At 30.9% G+C, this 18,216-nt stretch overlaps 1 protein-coding gene across 1 annotated transcript in view; it reads right to left on the bottom strand.

Moving 5' to 3' along the window:
- Smp_163360 (Dystrophin, putative) overlaps positions 1 to 18,216 on the bottom strand; it is a gene marked incomplete at both ends in the record, with an annotated part of 117,723 nt that overhangs the window by 67,635 nt on the left and 31,872 nt on the right. Inside the window, one exon of the mRNA XM_018799076.1 lies at positions 17,028 to 17,661. Coding sequence (XP_018646639.1) covers positions 17,028 to 17,661 — 634 coding nt within the window. The remainder of the gene's footprint in view (positions 1 to 17,027; positions 17,662 to 18,216) is intronic.

Raw genomic sequence — 18,216 nt, 5'->3', positions numbered from 1 at the left:
GATCATCTACTGTGGGATGCAGGAACATCCAGCTGAAGAGTCCCAAATAGGACGGGACGTGTGTCCTGGTTTCCGCTGCTAGCTACCATTCATCTTTACTTATAATGCTTGTGACTTAAGGCAATATCGAAGCAATCCGCACAGGATGTACATATGCCAATAAGAGACAGATCAATTTCAGTCCTAAACATTAATGGAAACGTTCAAACAAACAATACCAAATGAATTATAATATTTATAATGAGTGTAGTGTTGTAAATTGTTCAATTTGTTCACATATCACATAGCGGTTTCAATTGGTTCTCTAGGAAATACCGCATATGAACAGGATGATTTTGTTTATTTTCAGTAATAATAGATATCTCACCAATTTTATTGAATGCTTCCCAGTAAACAAAAAATGCCATCGTTCAATGAACTCCAGAAACCGGGAAATAGACTATTCAACCATATAAAAAAGCCATCTCAGAAATCACCGCTAGGATTTTGAAATATTTAGAAACCGATGTCTTAAACAAACCAACTCACTCAATTTATCCCTTTTTTATGCATATCAGAAGACGTAACAACAAAATGAGACAAATAAGAAGTCTAAAAAATGAACTGTATCAGACGTGAGGAAAATTACATTAAAGAAAAAAGACACTTTTTCACCTACGCATTCCTGACCAGGAGTTAGCAGTGAAATAACATGATATGTTATCACTGACATTAACATACGTGGACAATCTTAAACATAAATTGGATTGAGAAAACGTCAAAATTCTGGATTTTGAAAATCATAAGAATACTAAACAGTTTTTAGAAGCACGATATTCAAATCAGTTGGAAATGAATAGACGCATTGACATAAATCAAAATTATGAGATTACATGAAAACGGCCGATTAATTACGTGTCACAGGTCGATTGAGCAAGACAGCTATCAAGAATACAAAGACAAGAAAACGAGATTTGTTATGGGAATCAGCCACAAACAAGACCACCAGAATGAATTGATTCAACGCTTGTAGAGTAACTGAAAAGCTCACCTTCATATGAAGTAGACAAAAATTATGCTCACCAGAATAACAATGAAAATTTCACGACTAAACCATGAAGCTTAGATAATGAAATACTAATAACAAACAGATTAAACAATCATATAACTACTGATATTTCATTTTTTGAAGTAGCTTTCTTGCTTTGTTGAGTATATTAATAAGTTATAGGGAGATACCTTGAGTCATATAAATAACAATTTTAGGGTATTTTTAGTGATTAAGAGCATATATTCGACGTGTAAACATTATAAGGTAACTAATAATTTTGTATAAAATAAAAGCGTCTTACGTAAAAGTGTATTGGGAGACTGAACAGAACTTCAAGCTCTTCTCTTTACTCATTTAATGATACAACAGATATATACGAATTTAGTAATGATTGATTAAAAATAATCTTATTATTAACCAAATTAATTGTATAATACGACAGATTCAAATTCTAAGATGCGGTTAAATTAATCACCTGTTTAATGACAGTAGTATCTGCTTTTGCTAATTAATGACAATTATCTAGTAGAAATACGATATCTTCATTAAAACAACGTAAAACGATACTTGATTTTCATAACATATTCGTATTAGTTGAACAAATATGTTGTTCTATTCACAAAATTTTTCTTCTTAACACCCATGATTAATGTCAGTATCATCTTTAGTGAACTTTGAACACTGATGTTAATGCATTAAATCAGAATTATTCACACCAGTTTGTACCAGACAACCTTTTTAATGTAATACATTTATTAATGTTATATGGTCAATAGTCATAATAATCAAGTACTATCATACATTTAGAAGCTGCAATTGTTTGTTTTTTCCTTTTAATGATTAACTTTTAAAACCTGAAAATTTATTTCATATTACTAAATTAATACTTTATTAAATTTTCTTTATTTGCAAATATGTTTACATGACATGAATTTATAATTTATCATTCTTGTGAACCGTTCAATTAATTAACTAATTTGATATCACGGTAGATTGTATCTAATTCTAGATACTTCATAGTTGCCAATAGAAAATCGTGTTCAATGTAGTTTTATGCATTTGTATTAAATAAGGAGCTAGGGATATTTTCAACATCAAAGTATCATGCATAAGAAATTTGAAATTTGCTAACATAAAGGCACCGTTTAGATCTTTTGAGTTTTAAATAATATAAAGTATTTACCTTTACTGAATCTTGATAGACTTTTAGGTTACTTCTCGAATTAAGATAATTTAGGTTAAAATAAAGACAGAAATTGTCAGTGGTTCACAGCTATTTGATTACAGAGTGTCAGGTTAAATTATGGAAGGAATTATACACTAACCGACATGAACTACTCATAATTACTCGAAATCACCCAAATGAACCACTAAAAGTCGGATGATAACTAGTGAGTATTTGATTTTTTTAAAATATAACTTGTGTTTTATACACAATGTAGATTACTCAATGATTGAAAAATGACATCAAGCTCTATAGAATGTTGTTACAAACCTGTTAAATCAGATGTTTAAGAATCAATATATAGGTTCGGATATACTGATGCCATTTCACTGGAAGTAGCTGACAAAAAATCCTGGACTTGAGTTTCATGCTAGTTGACAGTTGTCAGTAATATTCATTTTTAATCTCGAGAGAACTGATGACACCTGAAGGGTTCGAACCTGGGTCACCTAACTTTACAGTCTGAGATATTAGAACTTTTTCATAGTTTTAACGTATCCAGAATTAAGATGCAACAATAAGGAAATAAATTTATTATAATTCTTTCATATGTCAATATTTTACCAAACTTCCAAATTTCACTCATATAATTGTTTACATTTAAAATATGATCCTCACATAGTGTATTTTATTTAAAATGATTTCGAATTACTATAGGAATGCAACAAATAATTGAAATGCAATATTTATCCGCTTGATAGATTTACCAAAAATATATTGATTTGCTTAAAACTACTACAACGAGTTGTAGCATTACAATTACTTAATAAGATGAGACTATAATTTATGGAAAACCTTTGAGCAACGCTAAAGTGACCTTGAACATGTCCACCTACCAACTAAAACTAAATGAAGGTTATAAACTAATGTGAAGAATTACAATGATGATTAACAGTTGATTATTAGGGTTAGGAATTAGACTTGGTGTTTTCATCACAAACTGACATAAGATAAATTGCGTTATTTGGCCAAAAGAATGAATGAACCAAAATCCAAGAACTGTTAGCTTATATCTGATTGTTTCGTACATAAATTATAGTCTCGCTCTTAGTAATTCAAAATAAAATTGATTTTGAAGCTATTTTTACATTGCACAACCTATGTTAAGATTTTTCGCAATTTAATTCATTAATATCTATTCATTTATTAACTTGAAGTAATACCGTTTTAAAAGTATAATCAAATATGTTTTAATGATTATTAGTATTGTGTTCAGATTGTAAGCAGTTGATGAGGAACCATGGGATAAAATGAATTCATATTACTCTTCTACTTGCATTGTCTTTGCATTAGTCAAATTTATCAGTGAGGAAAATTGTATGACATAACTTATCGTAAGTTATCATACAAACACATAAAACATTTAGTATAATAATAATTTTATAGTTGAGTTCATGAGTCAATCAAAGCTAGACCACCATGGAAAACCTGGAAGCACTGGACAGCCGTTTCGTCCTAATGCGAGATTTCTCATCAGTGCGCATCCACGTTCTCGCCTCGCGATATTCGAAACCAGGACCTATCAGTCTCGCACACTACTAAAATCTCCACAAAACCCCTTCTGATAAAAATAATTGTTAATGTAATTAAAGGACGTTCAGGTCTTTCATAGGTCTCTTAACCATTAAAACTAGTTAACTAGCTTCCAATTGTATAATTCTAAATAATCATTTCGCAAGATAAAGTGAAATGAATATCCAATCTCATTGGTGACAATTGTTTCACTCCCTACATATCTGAACGCACTAGAACTTTAGAAATAATTCACTAGTGGATTGAATATTATGGTTTATTTGGAATGGCTTTGCTAAGATTGGGGTAATTTGTAATCACCACAAAGGAAATGCATACTAGCACAAAAAAGATATCTAATACTCCTTAAATTTAAATGATACTTTAACGGAGATCAATTTCTAATGAATACATTTTATAAATTGAGCTGTTTACCAAATGATGAAGAGTAAGATTTGACGAAATACATTACAATAAACTATCTATACATATTAAACTCTATGTGTATTTATACTTACGTAGAAACAGAAATTGGTATAACTAACATATATATATTTGTTTATACACAAATAAGGCCACATACACACACGCGCACGCACACATTCACATAAGGTATAAGCAAAGAAACAATTTTTTTTTAAAAGAAAAAACATAAATCGATATAGATAAAATTCCGTTCATACTTTTATGTAAAACTTATTTTATTAATTCTATAACTGATAAAGAAGTTAAAATCATCTTAGATTATAATCAAAATTAAATTCATTCATTTTTTGTTGTTGTTGTTGTTGCTCATTTTCTTTTTTTTTCGTTGTTTTCTGTTTTATTATTTTATGTCAATAAAATGTACTCTTAAATGATAAATTTACTTTTAAATAAAGATAAAAAAATAAAAAAAAAGAATAAACAAAAATAAATAGTTTATTATATTTTAGATTGACATAATAATAAACTTGAAATTGATTTCAATTATATTGATTTATAATGTACGTAATCCTATTTTCTTTAAAGAAGAAAGCAATGACATAAGTACAGTTTTTTATTTTAAAAAAGTAAATGCTATGTCATTAAAGACAAAAGAAAGATGTTCTATACTAAGTTATTGGCTGATCCATTTCTTATGATATTTTATATACCTTATTTACCAGCTACACTTACTTACTTAGTCTTGTTGTCTCTCGTGGAGTATTGGGAACCGACCAGGACTCACCAACCTAAATTATTCTGGGCCTTCTTTTTCCGGTTCTTGCCAAGTACTACTTATTCTTTTGGTATCTGCCTCCGATTCCCGGTGTAATATGTTTCTTGGTTTGCCTCTTTTCCTTTTGCCTTGAAGATTTCAAGTTAGAGTTTGTTTTAATAATTTCTGCAATGTAAGTCCTGTCCATCTCCAGCATCTTTCCCTAATTTCCTCTTCACTTTGAAGCTGACGATGTCTGGTCACACAGTTTGTGTGGTTACTAATGCTATTATCTGGTTGAGTGAACCATTGACTAAAAGCTGAGTTGTTTAATCATTAAAGTAGTAGATTGTAATTGTTATATACTGTTGAATTAGACATTGGACTCCATGGTCGACTTGTGTATGTACATAACAACAGAACTTAAAACAACTCGTCTCAGACAAATTATTCACTTACACAATTTTGAATAGAGTAGGTTACAGGTCGTAAGTGTTAATAAGGCAGCAGTTCGTCTCCGGTAGTTACGTTATTGAACGGTGACAACATCTTACACTGGGAAATTGAGAGACCAAGATTAAAATCTTACTGAGATCATTAATTCCTTCAAAATCGAACATACTCATCAGTAATATTTCAACTAATACGAAAACTAGGTTCAACGTTCCTTACCGGCTACCTCCAACCACGTAACATCTGTATTATTTACTATTGTCTAGAATAATCGTACAGAAAAGTATTTCCACCGACGTTTTTGAACACTTGGTATCAGCTGATGTAAACCATTTCACTACAGAGCCAATTTAATCTAAGGTTAAGAGAAAATCACTCTTTCGGTTTTCGTTTATTTGAAATGACTGATAATGTTTATTTCAAATGGTTGAAACACCACTATTTTTTGTCAACATAAAATGTTACCATCTTAACACTACTTTGATAAGTGTTGTACCACGCTTTTATCCTTTAAACATTTAGAAACGATAAATATTTAGTAAAATTTAATATATCTGTATGAATATATCGATGTACTGGTGATTAAACAAGAAACGAAAAAAACCACTAAACCAACTCAGACATCAATTGTGAGTGTACTTGTACATACGTTGTATGAAAAGTATTTTATTCTATAAAAAAGTTTTTACTATAGCCATTTCATCAATACATTTTATTGTTCTCTATTTCTTTTTTTTAGAGAAATAGTCATTGGAACTTATCATAAAGCACATACGATATGAATACTCGAAAAATCCGCACATCATATATGGTGTATTGTAGATTATGAAAGAAACTGTCAGGTTAATATTGATCAAAATCGACAAATAAAATTCTAAAGAGGTTAAACATTCAGAATTATCTTATGAGGATTGACTGTCTATAATTTTATTATTTAATTACTAAGTACTCGAATTATTGTATTTCTCCATTGTCCTATTCAAATGCTCTAATTTAATATATTTCAGGTAAACTACGTTGATGGATGCAAACTATTTCAGAACCTAAGGTTGAAGTGACATAATGACTATCTCCAACCATGTAGCTTAAAAATAATTATTTTCTAGTTTTATATCTAACTGATACAAGGGTGATATTATAGCAGGGATTAAAAATGGAATGCTAACCAACAGAAGATTGAAATGAAATAAAGAGGAAGAGAAACAGAGAACACTGGGAATAACAACCGAATTAGAAGAAAGAAGAAGTATGCACAAGACAAATGAAGGAAGATGTTCAAATAATGTATTTAATATATGATTTTTATACTGTACAAAGGCACTGTAACTTTCACTAAACTATTAATTGGTTTTACCCATTACAGTGTTAGGTATAAATATAAGTATAATTTTAGTTGCATTCAGAGTTCACAACTTGTTATTTTTTTCATTCATAAAGCCTCGAAAAGAATGGCCTCATGATGTAACTTTATAAGTGTCATGACCTATGTCCCTGTCGAATACCACGTGAGAAAATCGCCAATCATAGTATCGACTACTATGACCTTATTCACTAGCTAAATAATGGCACGTCAACCACCACTAGCAGCCATAAGTCACCTCTGAATCTATATTGGTCCGTGATATAGTTGCTTCTTTACTAGCTCAGTCGGTTCAGTTCAAACCACGAATATCAGAGTCCGCTACATCAATCATATACTTCAGACATACTTGGATAATATACAAGCAAACCAAACCGCATCACACCATAAAATGAACAATAATAATTATGCAAGATCAATCCGAAAGTGACTGAGTGTATGGGAGACTGTAACTAGTAAATTGGGGGAATAAATTAGGAATATATATATATATATATATACATATATATATATATATATATACATATATATATATATATATACATATACAAATAATTCCCGGAAGTTACCATTCATCTAATTTTCTTCAGACACAACAGTTGTGTGCATTTGACCTATTATCAAGGAAAAGGTTATCCTAGGAAAATAACAAACAGATTTTATAGCTTAATTGAAGAACATCTCATAGATTATACGTAAACTACTTAAACTATTCGGAATAGAATTGAAGCATAAATATGAGACAATAAGTTTACACTATAATACATAGACTGCAGAACAAAACGACAGAAATAGACAGGCGAAATATGACCTATAAAATAGACTGACAAATATACTTCAGAAAAATAGACCAAGAAAGATTAGTTGTTTCGCTTTTCACTATCATCTGGGTCAACATCATCCAGCAACTAGAGTTTCATTGCCTTTCTCATTTCACTGTATGTGAACAGATGCTGATATGCTTTTTATTGAGAAATTACTGAAGTCTTGGGTAGTTGATAAGTTCATCAATCCGACCAATCAACAATCAATGGTAAAGTTAACCCTTATATTATCTCTTAGAAAACAAAAGGTCTATTCAAAAAGATATTCCACCTAAATAAGAGTAAAATATAAGCGTTTCTTACAACTCGTCACACTTTAAAATTCTAGGACAAATTGATAAAACAGTAGTGAAATGACTGGGATGCGGCGTTAGTCTTTTTAGATGTGTAGTGTTGTCTAGGAGGACAATGAAAACTTCATGGTTGAAGCAATCAGTTAGTCAGTCAACCGTAAATAATGGAGAATCTGATATAGGCGAATTGGTTCTAGTTATCACGCCACATCAGCACGGCAAGATCAACTTATCAAGACGAGTGCTGGAGTAGTAGAAGTAGTAAAAATATCAGTAGTAGTAGTGAACATTATCCATCAATAATTTGATTCGAGACAAAGCGATGAATTCACTGAGTAGAAACTATGAGGTAATTTTAAAATTACAGATCCAAGGGATGACAAGTAGTGGGTGGCATTTAGACCGATTCTGAACCATGTTACCCAAAGTGTTAAACCATTAGTTGTAATAATTATGTGGGCCTCAATCAGGCAGTATCCACCTACTAACATATCCCATCACAATTATCTCGAAAAATTCAGCACAAAATTTTTTGTATTGTTTCAAGCATACTATTCATCATTCAATAAACATAAAATTCACACAATAACCGTTGAAATGAAACTACTTTTAAACAATTGTAGTTTGGATCTATATAATATTAGTTTTATTGAACTAACGCATTAAAATTTAGATTTATGTACAACATGTGACGTTTGTAACATCTGCATCATACTGTAAATAATGTTTTAATAACGTCTACTAAAACCAAAGAACTAATTACCTGATGAGCAGTGGTGATAAACACGCATTCATTCTTAACACTAACACACATTATATCAATAAAATATATTTGTTTACTGATTGATTAATAAGTATGTAACGTTTTTAAACAAAGGTTAAGGAGTAAACTAATCGATGAAGTTGTATACCTGCCAGATGAAATGTTTGGAACATTTGTTACATATTTTCAGTCAATGTTTACTTAAGAATATAAATTGTTGAGATAAGAGTAAGTTATAGAACTCATCAGTGAGATTAAACTGATAAATGGTATCAGTCTTATAAAATAACCGTATGTATAAGCTACGTAAAGAACTTTGGAATTTCTAAATGGCATTTTGGAACGACGTCGTGCTTAAGTAACACGAATGGAAATTAGAGAGTCTAATACAAATGCAGTTACTGTTATTTTACATTTTGCTGGCTATCTATTCCCATTGTTTTTGTTGACTCATTTAGACGTTATAGAATTATGTCAGGTTTATTACTGTTCCAGTCACGTAATCAATCAATCATTGAGTCGTTTATAGGTAATCTTCCTGGCTGACAATCTTTATTAAGGATAGCCCAGTGATCAATTGTGTACGAAAGCGAAATCTAGACAGTCGGCCAATCATAAACAATGTGGAAATTAATACAAATATACATCAGCTCAGGTTGTTGTACTTCGAATAAGTTTAGTAACAGGAAAGAGTGGGAATGAAAATTAGTGAAGTGAGAATGTCAATGAAAAATATAGTTTGGGCGAATTGTAGAATAAAATATGAAGAATATCACATAGAAATTCAATATCTGATTAAAGATAAAGGATGGATATATTTGTATTATTTAGATTAATCTACGGTTATATCACCTGAGCTTTACAAGCACAGATTAAGACTATCTTAATAACTGTAACCAAGAGTTCTACATCGGTATGACTAGTTCTAAAAGACAATAACTTTCTGGACTGACGCACTATGATTACTGTGGCCGCCCTTGATAATCTGACAACCAAATTGTATGCTAATCAGTGGTTAGCGGAGGGTATTTGTACGTGGTTCATACAATAACTACTACGGTTCATGATCTAGTCAGTTAATTTCTCACTTTTACGCAGTAGTTTGTGTTTAACCTCACCTTAAGTCACTCGATCACTGTATTATATGTGAGGAATGCTCTAAAACCAGAGGCTTCCAATGTTAAGTTTTACAACTATAAACTAATCCAGAGAGAATTGTTGGACAGCATATTTACTTGCTGATAGGCAGGACACAGTACTTTGTCATTTAAAAACAAAACTAATAACCTCAACTTCATAATGTATGAAAACTTAACCATAAAATATTTTTCTGGCCTATATGAAAGTTATCAGTAAGAAATGACACAAAATGTTATGGCCAAATGAAAGAATTCTTCCGGTAATGTAGGCTAATTAATGATATTCCAACTGAGATTATGAACTTCTAAATTTCTCATATAAACTAGTCGATAACTTTCTACTTAACGATTAACAAAATAAACATAATTATCATCCATGACAAGTTAACTATTCAAACAATATTTATGTATTTTAATTGTCTAGCTTCATAAAGAAAAAAAAACAAAAAAAACTGATTGCAATAATCAACAGTTTATTATATATTTGTTGTAATTAAAAGATCTCTGGGTTAAGATTTAGTAAAAATTATTATAAAACAGTATATCTCAGGTGTTTGCATTTTAGATGACATCCTTAGTTCTTTACTGATATCTAATATAGTTCTCCTAAAGACTTTAAAGAGAATTCTTTTTTCTGAACGTATTTATTTCTAGCTCAGAATGACATGTGATCCTATATTAAACAGATGACTTATCCATTACCTTTGTATAAACAAATACTGATACAAAAAGGTTATATCTAGGATAATGATCAAATTACATGCTTAAGTCAATAGAATTTATGAAAGCATTGTATAACTAAATTGAATACTAGTTAGTATACGGTGAATGATTTATCGTTATCCGTTTTATGATAAGCAAAATTACTAGATAGTGAAAGACTGATTCTGAAGTAAATAAATTGTGGTTATTGATCAACATGAATCCATTCGTGGTCTCATGAAATACACCGATGGTGCTTTCAAAGTGTAAATGGTTAAAATAACTTAACTATTCTTATAACCTAAACCGTATGAAAGTAATTTCACATTTGTTAATAAAACTTTGAATGTATCATTGATTATTTATTCATTATAAATAATAGCGATATGAATTATTTCACTCTTTTCATAACTGACTGGATTTTTCTCTACTTTTTACAGTTGATATTTCAGTGATGGTAAAGAACGATGGATGACTAAGAAAGTCACATGATTTCGAACCGTATACTAACGGGTCTAAAACTCACCCTATCAAAATTAGTTTAATCAACTGAGTAGTGTATAACTTTTGTACAACAAATGTTTTTCAGTTTTATCAATATGACTCTATACATGGTTATTTGATGATGATGATGATGATGTAACTTATTTTCCAAGTACAAATATTTATACATTTCTTTGAGTTACAATTATGTGTGTGAAATATCAGTACTACTCGAATGCCAAAACCAAAGTAAATAGAGTGGAACTTAAGTGTACGACCTTATGGTTGAGATCCAAAAGTTTAAGCCTTTAAGCCAGCGTTTCACACTTGGCTGTTTATTTACATTAATCTTAATCCAAGTGTTGAGGAATGGTATGTAGTGAATAACTAACAGGAGTGTAATGAAGTAACATTGGTCATCTGCATACCAAAAAATTTCAGTTAAAAACAAGAATACTTTTTTCTTAACAGATCTTCATCAATGTCTAGTCTTGTATTTATTCTTCTTGTGTGTTATTTTTCATCTATGACCAAATTTGATACTTGTCTATAATCGTATAGTTGTCCTAGTCATATTTTAATTGTTCATAAAGAGTCATCAGGTACCTCGCATCAGTGTAACGTTGGGAGATACTCCATACCGCTAAATTTGATGGAAAATCTGTTAGACAGTTCAATCTTGAATATCAGTTAGTACAGTAAACTGAGTGATAAATATACTCCGAAGTTTATTATCACTGATTGACTCAGTTAGATAGCTTCCAAAAACTAGGAAGCAGTATAAATCTGTTTCGTCCATGTATAGGAATTCTCGATAACGCATATACATGACCTTTTCAGAGGTTGGACCTAAAAAATCCAGGTTTGGCGGTTAACCCATAACTTTCAGATGCATGAGGTGGCATGCAGTGGTTTACATTTGTAACGTCAGTCAATTTGGTATATTGCGCGACCATAATCTATTGTCATCGATAATGTGTTTCATATCCGACATGGATGAACTGTACAGAACTCTACTAATGACCTCTAAAAGTTAGTTGCTAGTAAATGGATGAGGGTTTTTTTTGTATAGAGTGTTGTCATGATTGTTAAATTTGCAGTTTCACATTACAGTCTAGTAACTAGACAATAAAGATTCAAATCTAATTAGCATTTAGGAAATATCTAGATTGTATATTTAGTATATGTATATTGATTCGTTTTCAAATGCAATCTGTTAATATATTACTTACTTTTAAACTTTATGTATATATGAGATAAATTCCACTGTTAATATTATTCTCCTTTATGTTTTAATAAAGATATAAAACAATAAATCCACAAGTTCAAGAGTGGTGTATATTTCCAATTTTAATCATTAAATACTTGTTTTACAGATTGAATAATACTTAAACACAAGTAAGTTATTCAACAGCTTCCAACTTGTTCAATTATCAATGGATATGGACTTTTAAATTTGATAAATTTTATGTTACACAGAAGCATAGAAATGAACTAATGAACTAAATTCATTCCATGAAAAAAAAATCATTTGATGATAGACCGTAGAAAAAAACATGAAAATTTGTCACTTCGCGGGCTAGTATACGGTGGCTTTTCTTGTTTATTTAAAAACAATATTTACGTCTTATATACATCCACTGATTAAAAACGTTATCAATAAACGTGAAATGTTATATTAAAATAGTTAAAATCTTTCTATGAAAAATACTATTTATCAAACAATCAATCATTATCATCAGCATCAAAACGATTGGTGCTGAAGTATTGAATACAGACACATCAACTCATGTGTCTTGTACATAGACGAAAATACGTATATATATATATACATACGTTATTGATTTGCGGTTCTCACATTATTTGGTATCAGAAATTTTACAGCTGATTCATCTATTGCTCATTTAGTTGTTGTGTCTCTATAGAATAGTATACACAAAATAAGCAAACAAACATACAAACAAATATATATTTTATATGTTTCTTCATCATATTCGCAGCTTCTATATAAATCATTACATAACTTATGTGCACATTAGCTCAATCCTACATATTTTCAATAGAAGTATGACATAAATTAAGTATTAGGTTAAAAGTTATTTTTTGCTATGCTAATGGAATTGAATAAGTTTTCTTTTGAAACTCGTATATACTAGTTTATTTTGATGCGTAGTGTAAGTAGTCAATAAACAACTAAATAAGAAAGAATAACATTAGGGCTGCTTAGGTGCCTAATTTAACGGCTACTTGCAATTAGGTATTAGTAGTATATATTCGTGGGTTAAAAAAAAATACCTTTGTACTTTTTGACGTTAAATTTAAAATGATATAACCCTAAAGACGACTAAGCGATTATGATTCTCCGAGGTTATATAACATAACATTGCTCTGAGTGTTCATCCAGTGTTCATCGATCGATTTTTGAACGTTACAATGGAAATAAGTAACCGGAAATTACAGCACACTGTGTTTGTATCCAGGTCATTGATAAGAAGATGAGAGGAAGTAATCCTTGATCAACATAATTCGATCTTAATTTATATCCCAACATCCCAACATTGTATAGGGTTGTGGATATAGTTGAGTTTCTATTGAGATCATGAACCAGTCAGTGTTAGATCACGACTGAAAACCTGGAAGAATTGTATAACCGTTTCATCCTAGTATGGACTCCGCAGCAGTGCGCGTCCACGGTCCTGAACGCGCAACCCCAAACCAAGACTTTCAGTCTCGTGCGAACACTTAACCTCTAGATCACTGAGCTGGCAACTAATGGTGCTAATCCATAAATTCAACCAATCCACGATGTCGTGCGACTATATTTCCCGTGAGAAGCCGTGACCAGTGGAACTAATCCTTGTCTAGTGTGAAGCAGTTACCCACCGAAGACAATGGAAGATGGTTGCGCAATTCCGTGGATTGGTTGAACTTGTATATCAACACCATTAGTTGCCATCTCAGTGATCTAGGGGTTAAGTGTTTTCACGAGATTGTAAGTTTTGAGTTAGAGTAGTACGTGCAGGATCGTGGATGCCCATTGATGTGGAGTCCCATACTAGGATGAATCGGCCATCCAGTGCTTCTAGGTTTTCAATGATGGTTTAGCTTAAATCGACTCATGAATTCAACTATTAAAAGAGAAATGCTTTGATTCATGTTATATAAACTATTAGCTTAAGTAACTTACTGAATGAATGCAATTACACTTGATGATTCTGTAAATAAATCCAGTGAATTGTTTTTCTAATCAAGATCAGTTTTTATTTGACAAATTCTTATTCAGCTGTCATATATATATTTTTTGTCATAAATGTTTCTATCTAATCTATTTCAGTAGTAATCCATTACGTAATTAAAAATAATAGTTTTCGTTCTGAATTGATATCATTTAAGAAAGTCTGATTTCTATGCTCACATGATATTGAGACTTATAAACATATAAATATATATTAAATAGGAATAATATATTTGTGAAATTTCAGCGAATGAATTTGAAGTAAATCCAACGTTTCGCCTGGCAATTTGGTCCAAGCTTTTTCAAGGAATTATAATCAAACATCAAAATTATCGAATATAAATAGGTAAATGGTTTTTTGTTTCATTGTACACTGAATAGGTTTTCTTAAAAATTCACCGACAAGATACCATATATTGTGAATGAAATTTCTCCTCTTCTCCTCTCACCACTTACGTAATATATACAATATGTTATCTTAACACATTTCATTTCACATCACAAATCTCTTACACACTAATACATATACCTAGTTTAGACATTTTTAACGTTCATTGGATGAACTATTCAGTGTACAATGGAACGAAGAACCATGTACCTATTTATATTCGATAATTTTGATGTTTGATTATAATTCCTTGAAAAAGCTTGGACCAGATTGCCAGGCAAAACGTTGGATTTACTTTAAATTCATTCGCTGAGATTTTACTAAATTCTCCACAAAACCCCCTCTGATCTATAATCATATGCTCACTAGTGACTGACTTCAAGAGATATTTCCTTGAGTTCTAGTGGAAAGCAGTGGCCAGTGGAGTTCTACCAAGTCTGTTGTAGAGATATCAGCTCACTGAAGACAATTGGTGAACGGTCGCTCAAAATCGTGGATTGGTTGAAGTTAGACATTAACACCGTTGGATGCCGGCTCAGTGGTCTATCGGTTAAGGGCTTCGGCTCGACACTGGTAGGTCCTGGGTTCGAGTCTCGCGAGTGCGGGATCGTGGATGCGCACTGCTGAGGAGTCCCATAATAGGACGAAACAGCCATCGAGTGTTTCCAGGTTTTCGATGGTGGTCTAGCTTCAATTGACTCATGATTTCAACTGTGAAAATACTAAATTCTCCACAAAACCCCCTCTGATCTAAATTATTATCGTCAAAGGTAAGAATAAATTATTTTTGAATACATAAAGAGGGGTTTCAATTTCCGTATAACTAAGGCTTCAATAAACCTTAGTATACTGATTTATTATCCAAAGTGGTTATCACATTGTTTTTGTGTAGTTTATTTAAATTATCATCAATGAAATATCATAAGGATTATAAAAAAAATTTTTAAAAAGTCATTACAATAAACTTGGTGGGATGAAGTGAATTTATCCCATTTCATGTGTTCTAAATCTTTTACATAGTGATTTATATAAATAAATATGATTTTATATAATAACAATATATAAAGTCATTAAATGCAATAATGAAAATTAATTATAGTTATAATAAATAGTTTACATAATCATACAAGTATTGCACTTCACTTGAATCTACTTACGTTTAATTTTGTTAAGCTTTGAACAGTAATGATTTGTCTATATCTTTGTATTATTATTATTATGTCTGTATGATCATGTATAACATCTACACATATCTCTCACTAGCTTAAACAGTAGTTGCTTAAATTGCTCAATGATTTATATATATATATATGCTTCAATCTTATCAATTCGTTCGTCGCTTTAATTACCTCTGTATTCGTTCGCTCTTATTCACACTCATTCTCATTTCTGCTCAAATTCACTATGTGCTTGTGGCTTAGTGATCTGTGCTATACAATAATAAACTGTCGTCAACATTTTTAGGTTGTCTTCGGAAACTTATACACCATTAGGAGTTGTCTAATAATGGTTATCATGAAGAGTAATATACAAAGCCTTGAAAATTATTTAGAAGCTAATCCTCCACACAAGTTCAGTTTATAGATGGATAGAATAGGTGAAAAAGAAGCCATGAAGTAGTCGAGTATGATAATAAGTAATAACAACCATATACTAAAAAATTTTCACGATGGAATTTGATGATTGTGCACACCTTATATTTAAAAAACTTATTTATTCATATAAATCAGTGCATAAGCAGAAGATTCAGGAAATATGAAATGAAAATAAGTCACTTCATCCTATGATATGTCTCGCTCTAATTTAACAGAAGTTTATCAAAGGAACCAATTGCATGAAACTATACTTTAGTTTTAATCTCAAAGTTGTCTGAGAATTAATAACAACGGAGAGAAACTCAGGGAGAAGTAGTCATATGAAGTGACTGAAATAAAAATTGGCATTTGAGGTCACTTTTCAGTAACATATAAAATCCTCTTCATCAGATTTTTGTTCATACTGTTTTATGATTGGAACGGTTTTATCGGATAATCTATTCTGTTACTGAACCGATTTTCACCGACCGTTTAGTCACTTTTTTAATTGTAATATTTAATTACTTAAAAACTTATGTTAAGAGTGGTAGTTTTCCTAAATATTAGTTCTTCGTAGTCACAGATCAATCATTTTTCTCTTGAAAATTCTTAGCTCATAGTGATGTAAGGTTCTGAAGTGGAGTAGAATAGGAATAGAGAAAGTCATAATATTTGTTGTCAACCAAGGATAAAACCCATTTCAATCATCGTATTCAATTCCTCTTGGCCATATCAATATATTTGTCATTTCTAGGTCAGTTGATGAAAAATAATTTCAAACTTTTTGAACTAAATATTACAATAGTTTTACAATTTTTTTGTTGCTGAATAAATCAATACAAACGTTGAAAATTACATGAACTTACGTCGATAGCTTCCATTTCCGCATCATTTTGAGTTAAAACCATTTGCTGTAAACTATCACGATTTAAATTATCTTTTGATACGGTAATTCGTTCCATACTATCTTGTGTTTGCATAACTGAACTGCCACTAGATCCAGCTCTTTCAAGTAATTTATAGTTAGTTAATTTTTGTTCATTCAAGTCCATATCATTACCAAATGAACTATGTCGTGAATGTGAAATTGTCAATATATTATTAGAATGATGATTTGGCACTGATGGGATTAAATTTGCAACTGTTTTAGTCACTTCATCTGTACGTTCATCTAGCCAATCAGATAAAACATTTGCTTCTTCTTCGAAATGTCTCCAATATAGTAGAACATTTTGTAAGCATGCATAACGTGTATTTACCCAACTAACTAAACGACTCCAACGAGTAGCTAATTCAGCAATTACATTTTCTACACCACGATCATTCACATAATTATCTTCATTATCTGTTGTTTTTTGTGGAACAATAGTTATGAAATTATCTAAACGTTCTGCTAATGCTTCACCAGATTCAATTAATTGTTCTAAACATCGATTTGCTTCTAACTGTTTTTTAATATCAGCAATTGACGGACCGATTTGTTGATTCAACTGAAGAGTTCTAAATATGTTTTTTCAATACAAAAAATAAATTGTGGTGAAAATTTGCAACTAACATCCAGTTGGATAAATCAATTTAATTCAAAGATTTATTCGACCAAATTGAAGTTGTATTCCTTTACCTACTTACAAAAATATCAGTAGTTTGCTAACCTTTCAAAAGAAAATGAGGGTTGGTTTCAGCTTATCATGATGACATCGATACAGTTATTACAGTGTAGGTTATTTTGACTATACATTAGGGAGATATATATGCAACAGATTCTATCGATCAGCAGATTACTGAAAACCTCATTTGGAAAAACATGATCCTATTTGTGCTTTGAGAACTCATAGGAATTAGCATTTCTACATAAGCAGTCTCTCAAATGTTAGCAATGCGGAACTACGCAATACGATTAAAAATTTCAAGTAATCACATATATTATCAGAAAGGGTTTTGTGAAGATTTAGTATTTTTAAAGTTGAAAGCATGAGTCAATAGAATCTAAAGACCCCCAGCAAAATTATAGAATAATAGAAATACATATGTTGGACATCAACAGGAACAAAATGA

Source organism: Schistosoma mansoni (genome assembly GCF_000237925.1).
Source record: "Schistosoma mansoni, WGS project CABG00000000 data, supercontig 0149, strain Puerto Rico, whole genome shotgun sequence".
Lineage (NCBI taxonomy): Eukaryota > Metazoa > Platyhelminthes > Trematoda > Strigeidida > Schistosomatidae > Schistosoma > Schistosoma mansoni.
This window is presented reverse-complemented; position numbering and strand designations above follow the sequence as displayed.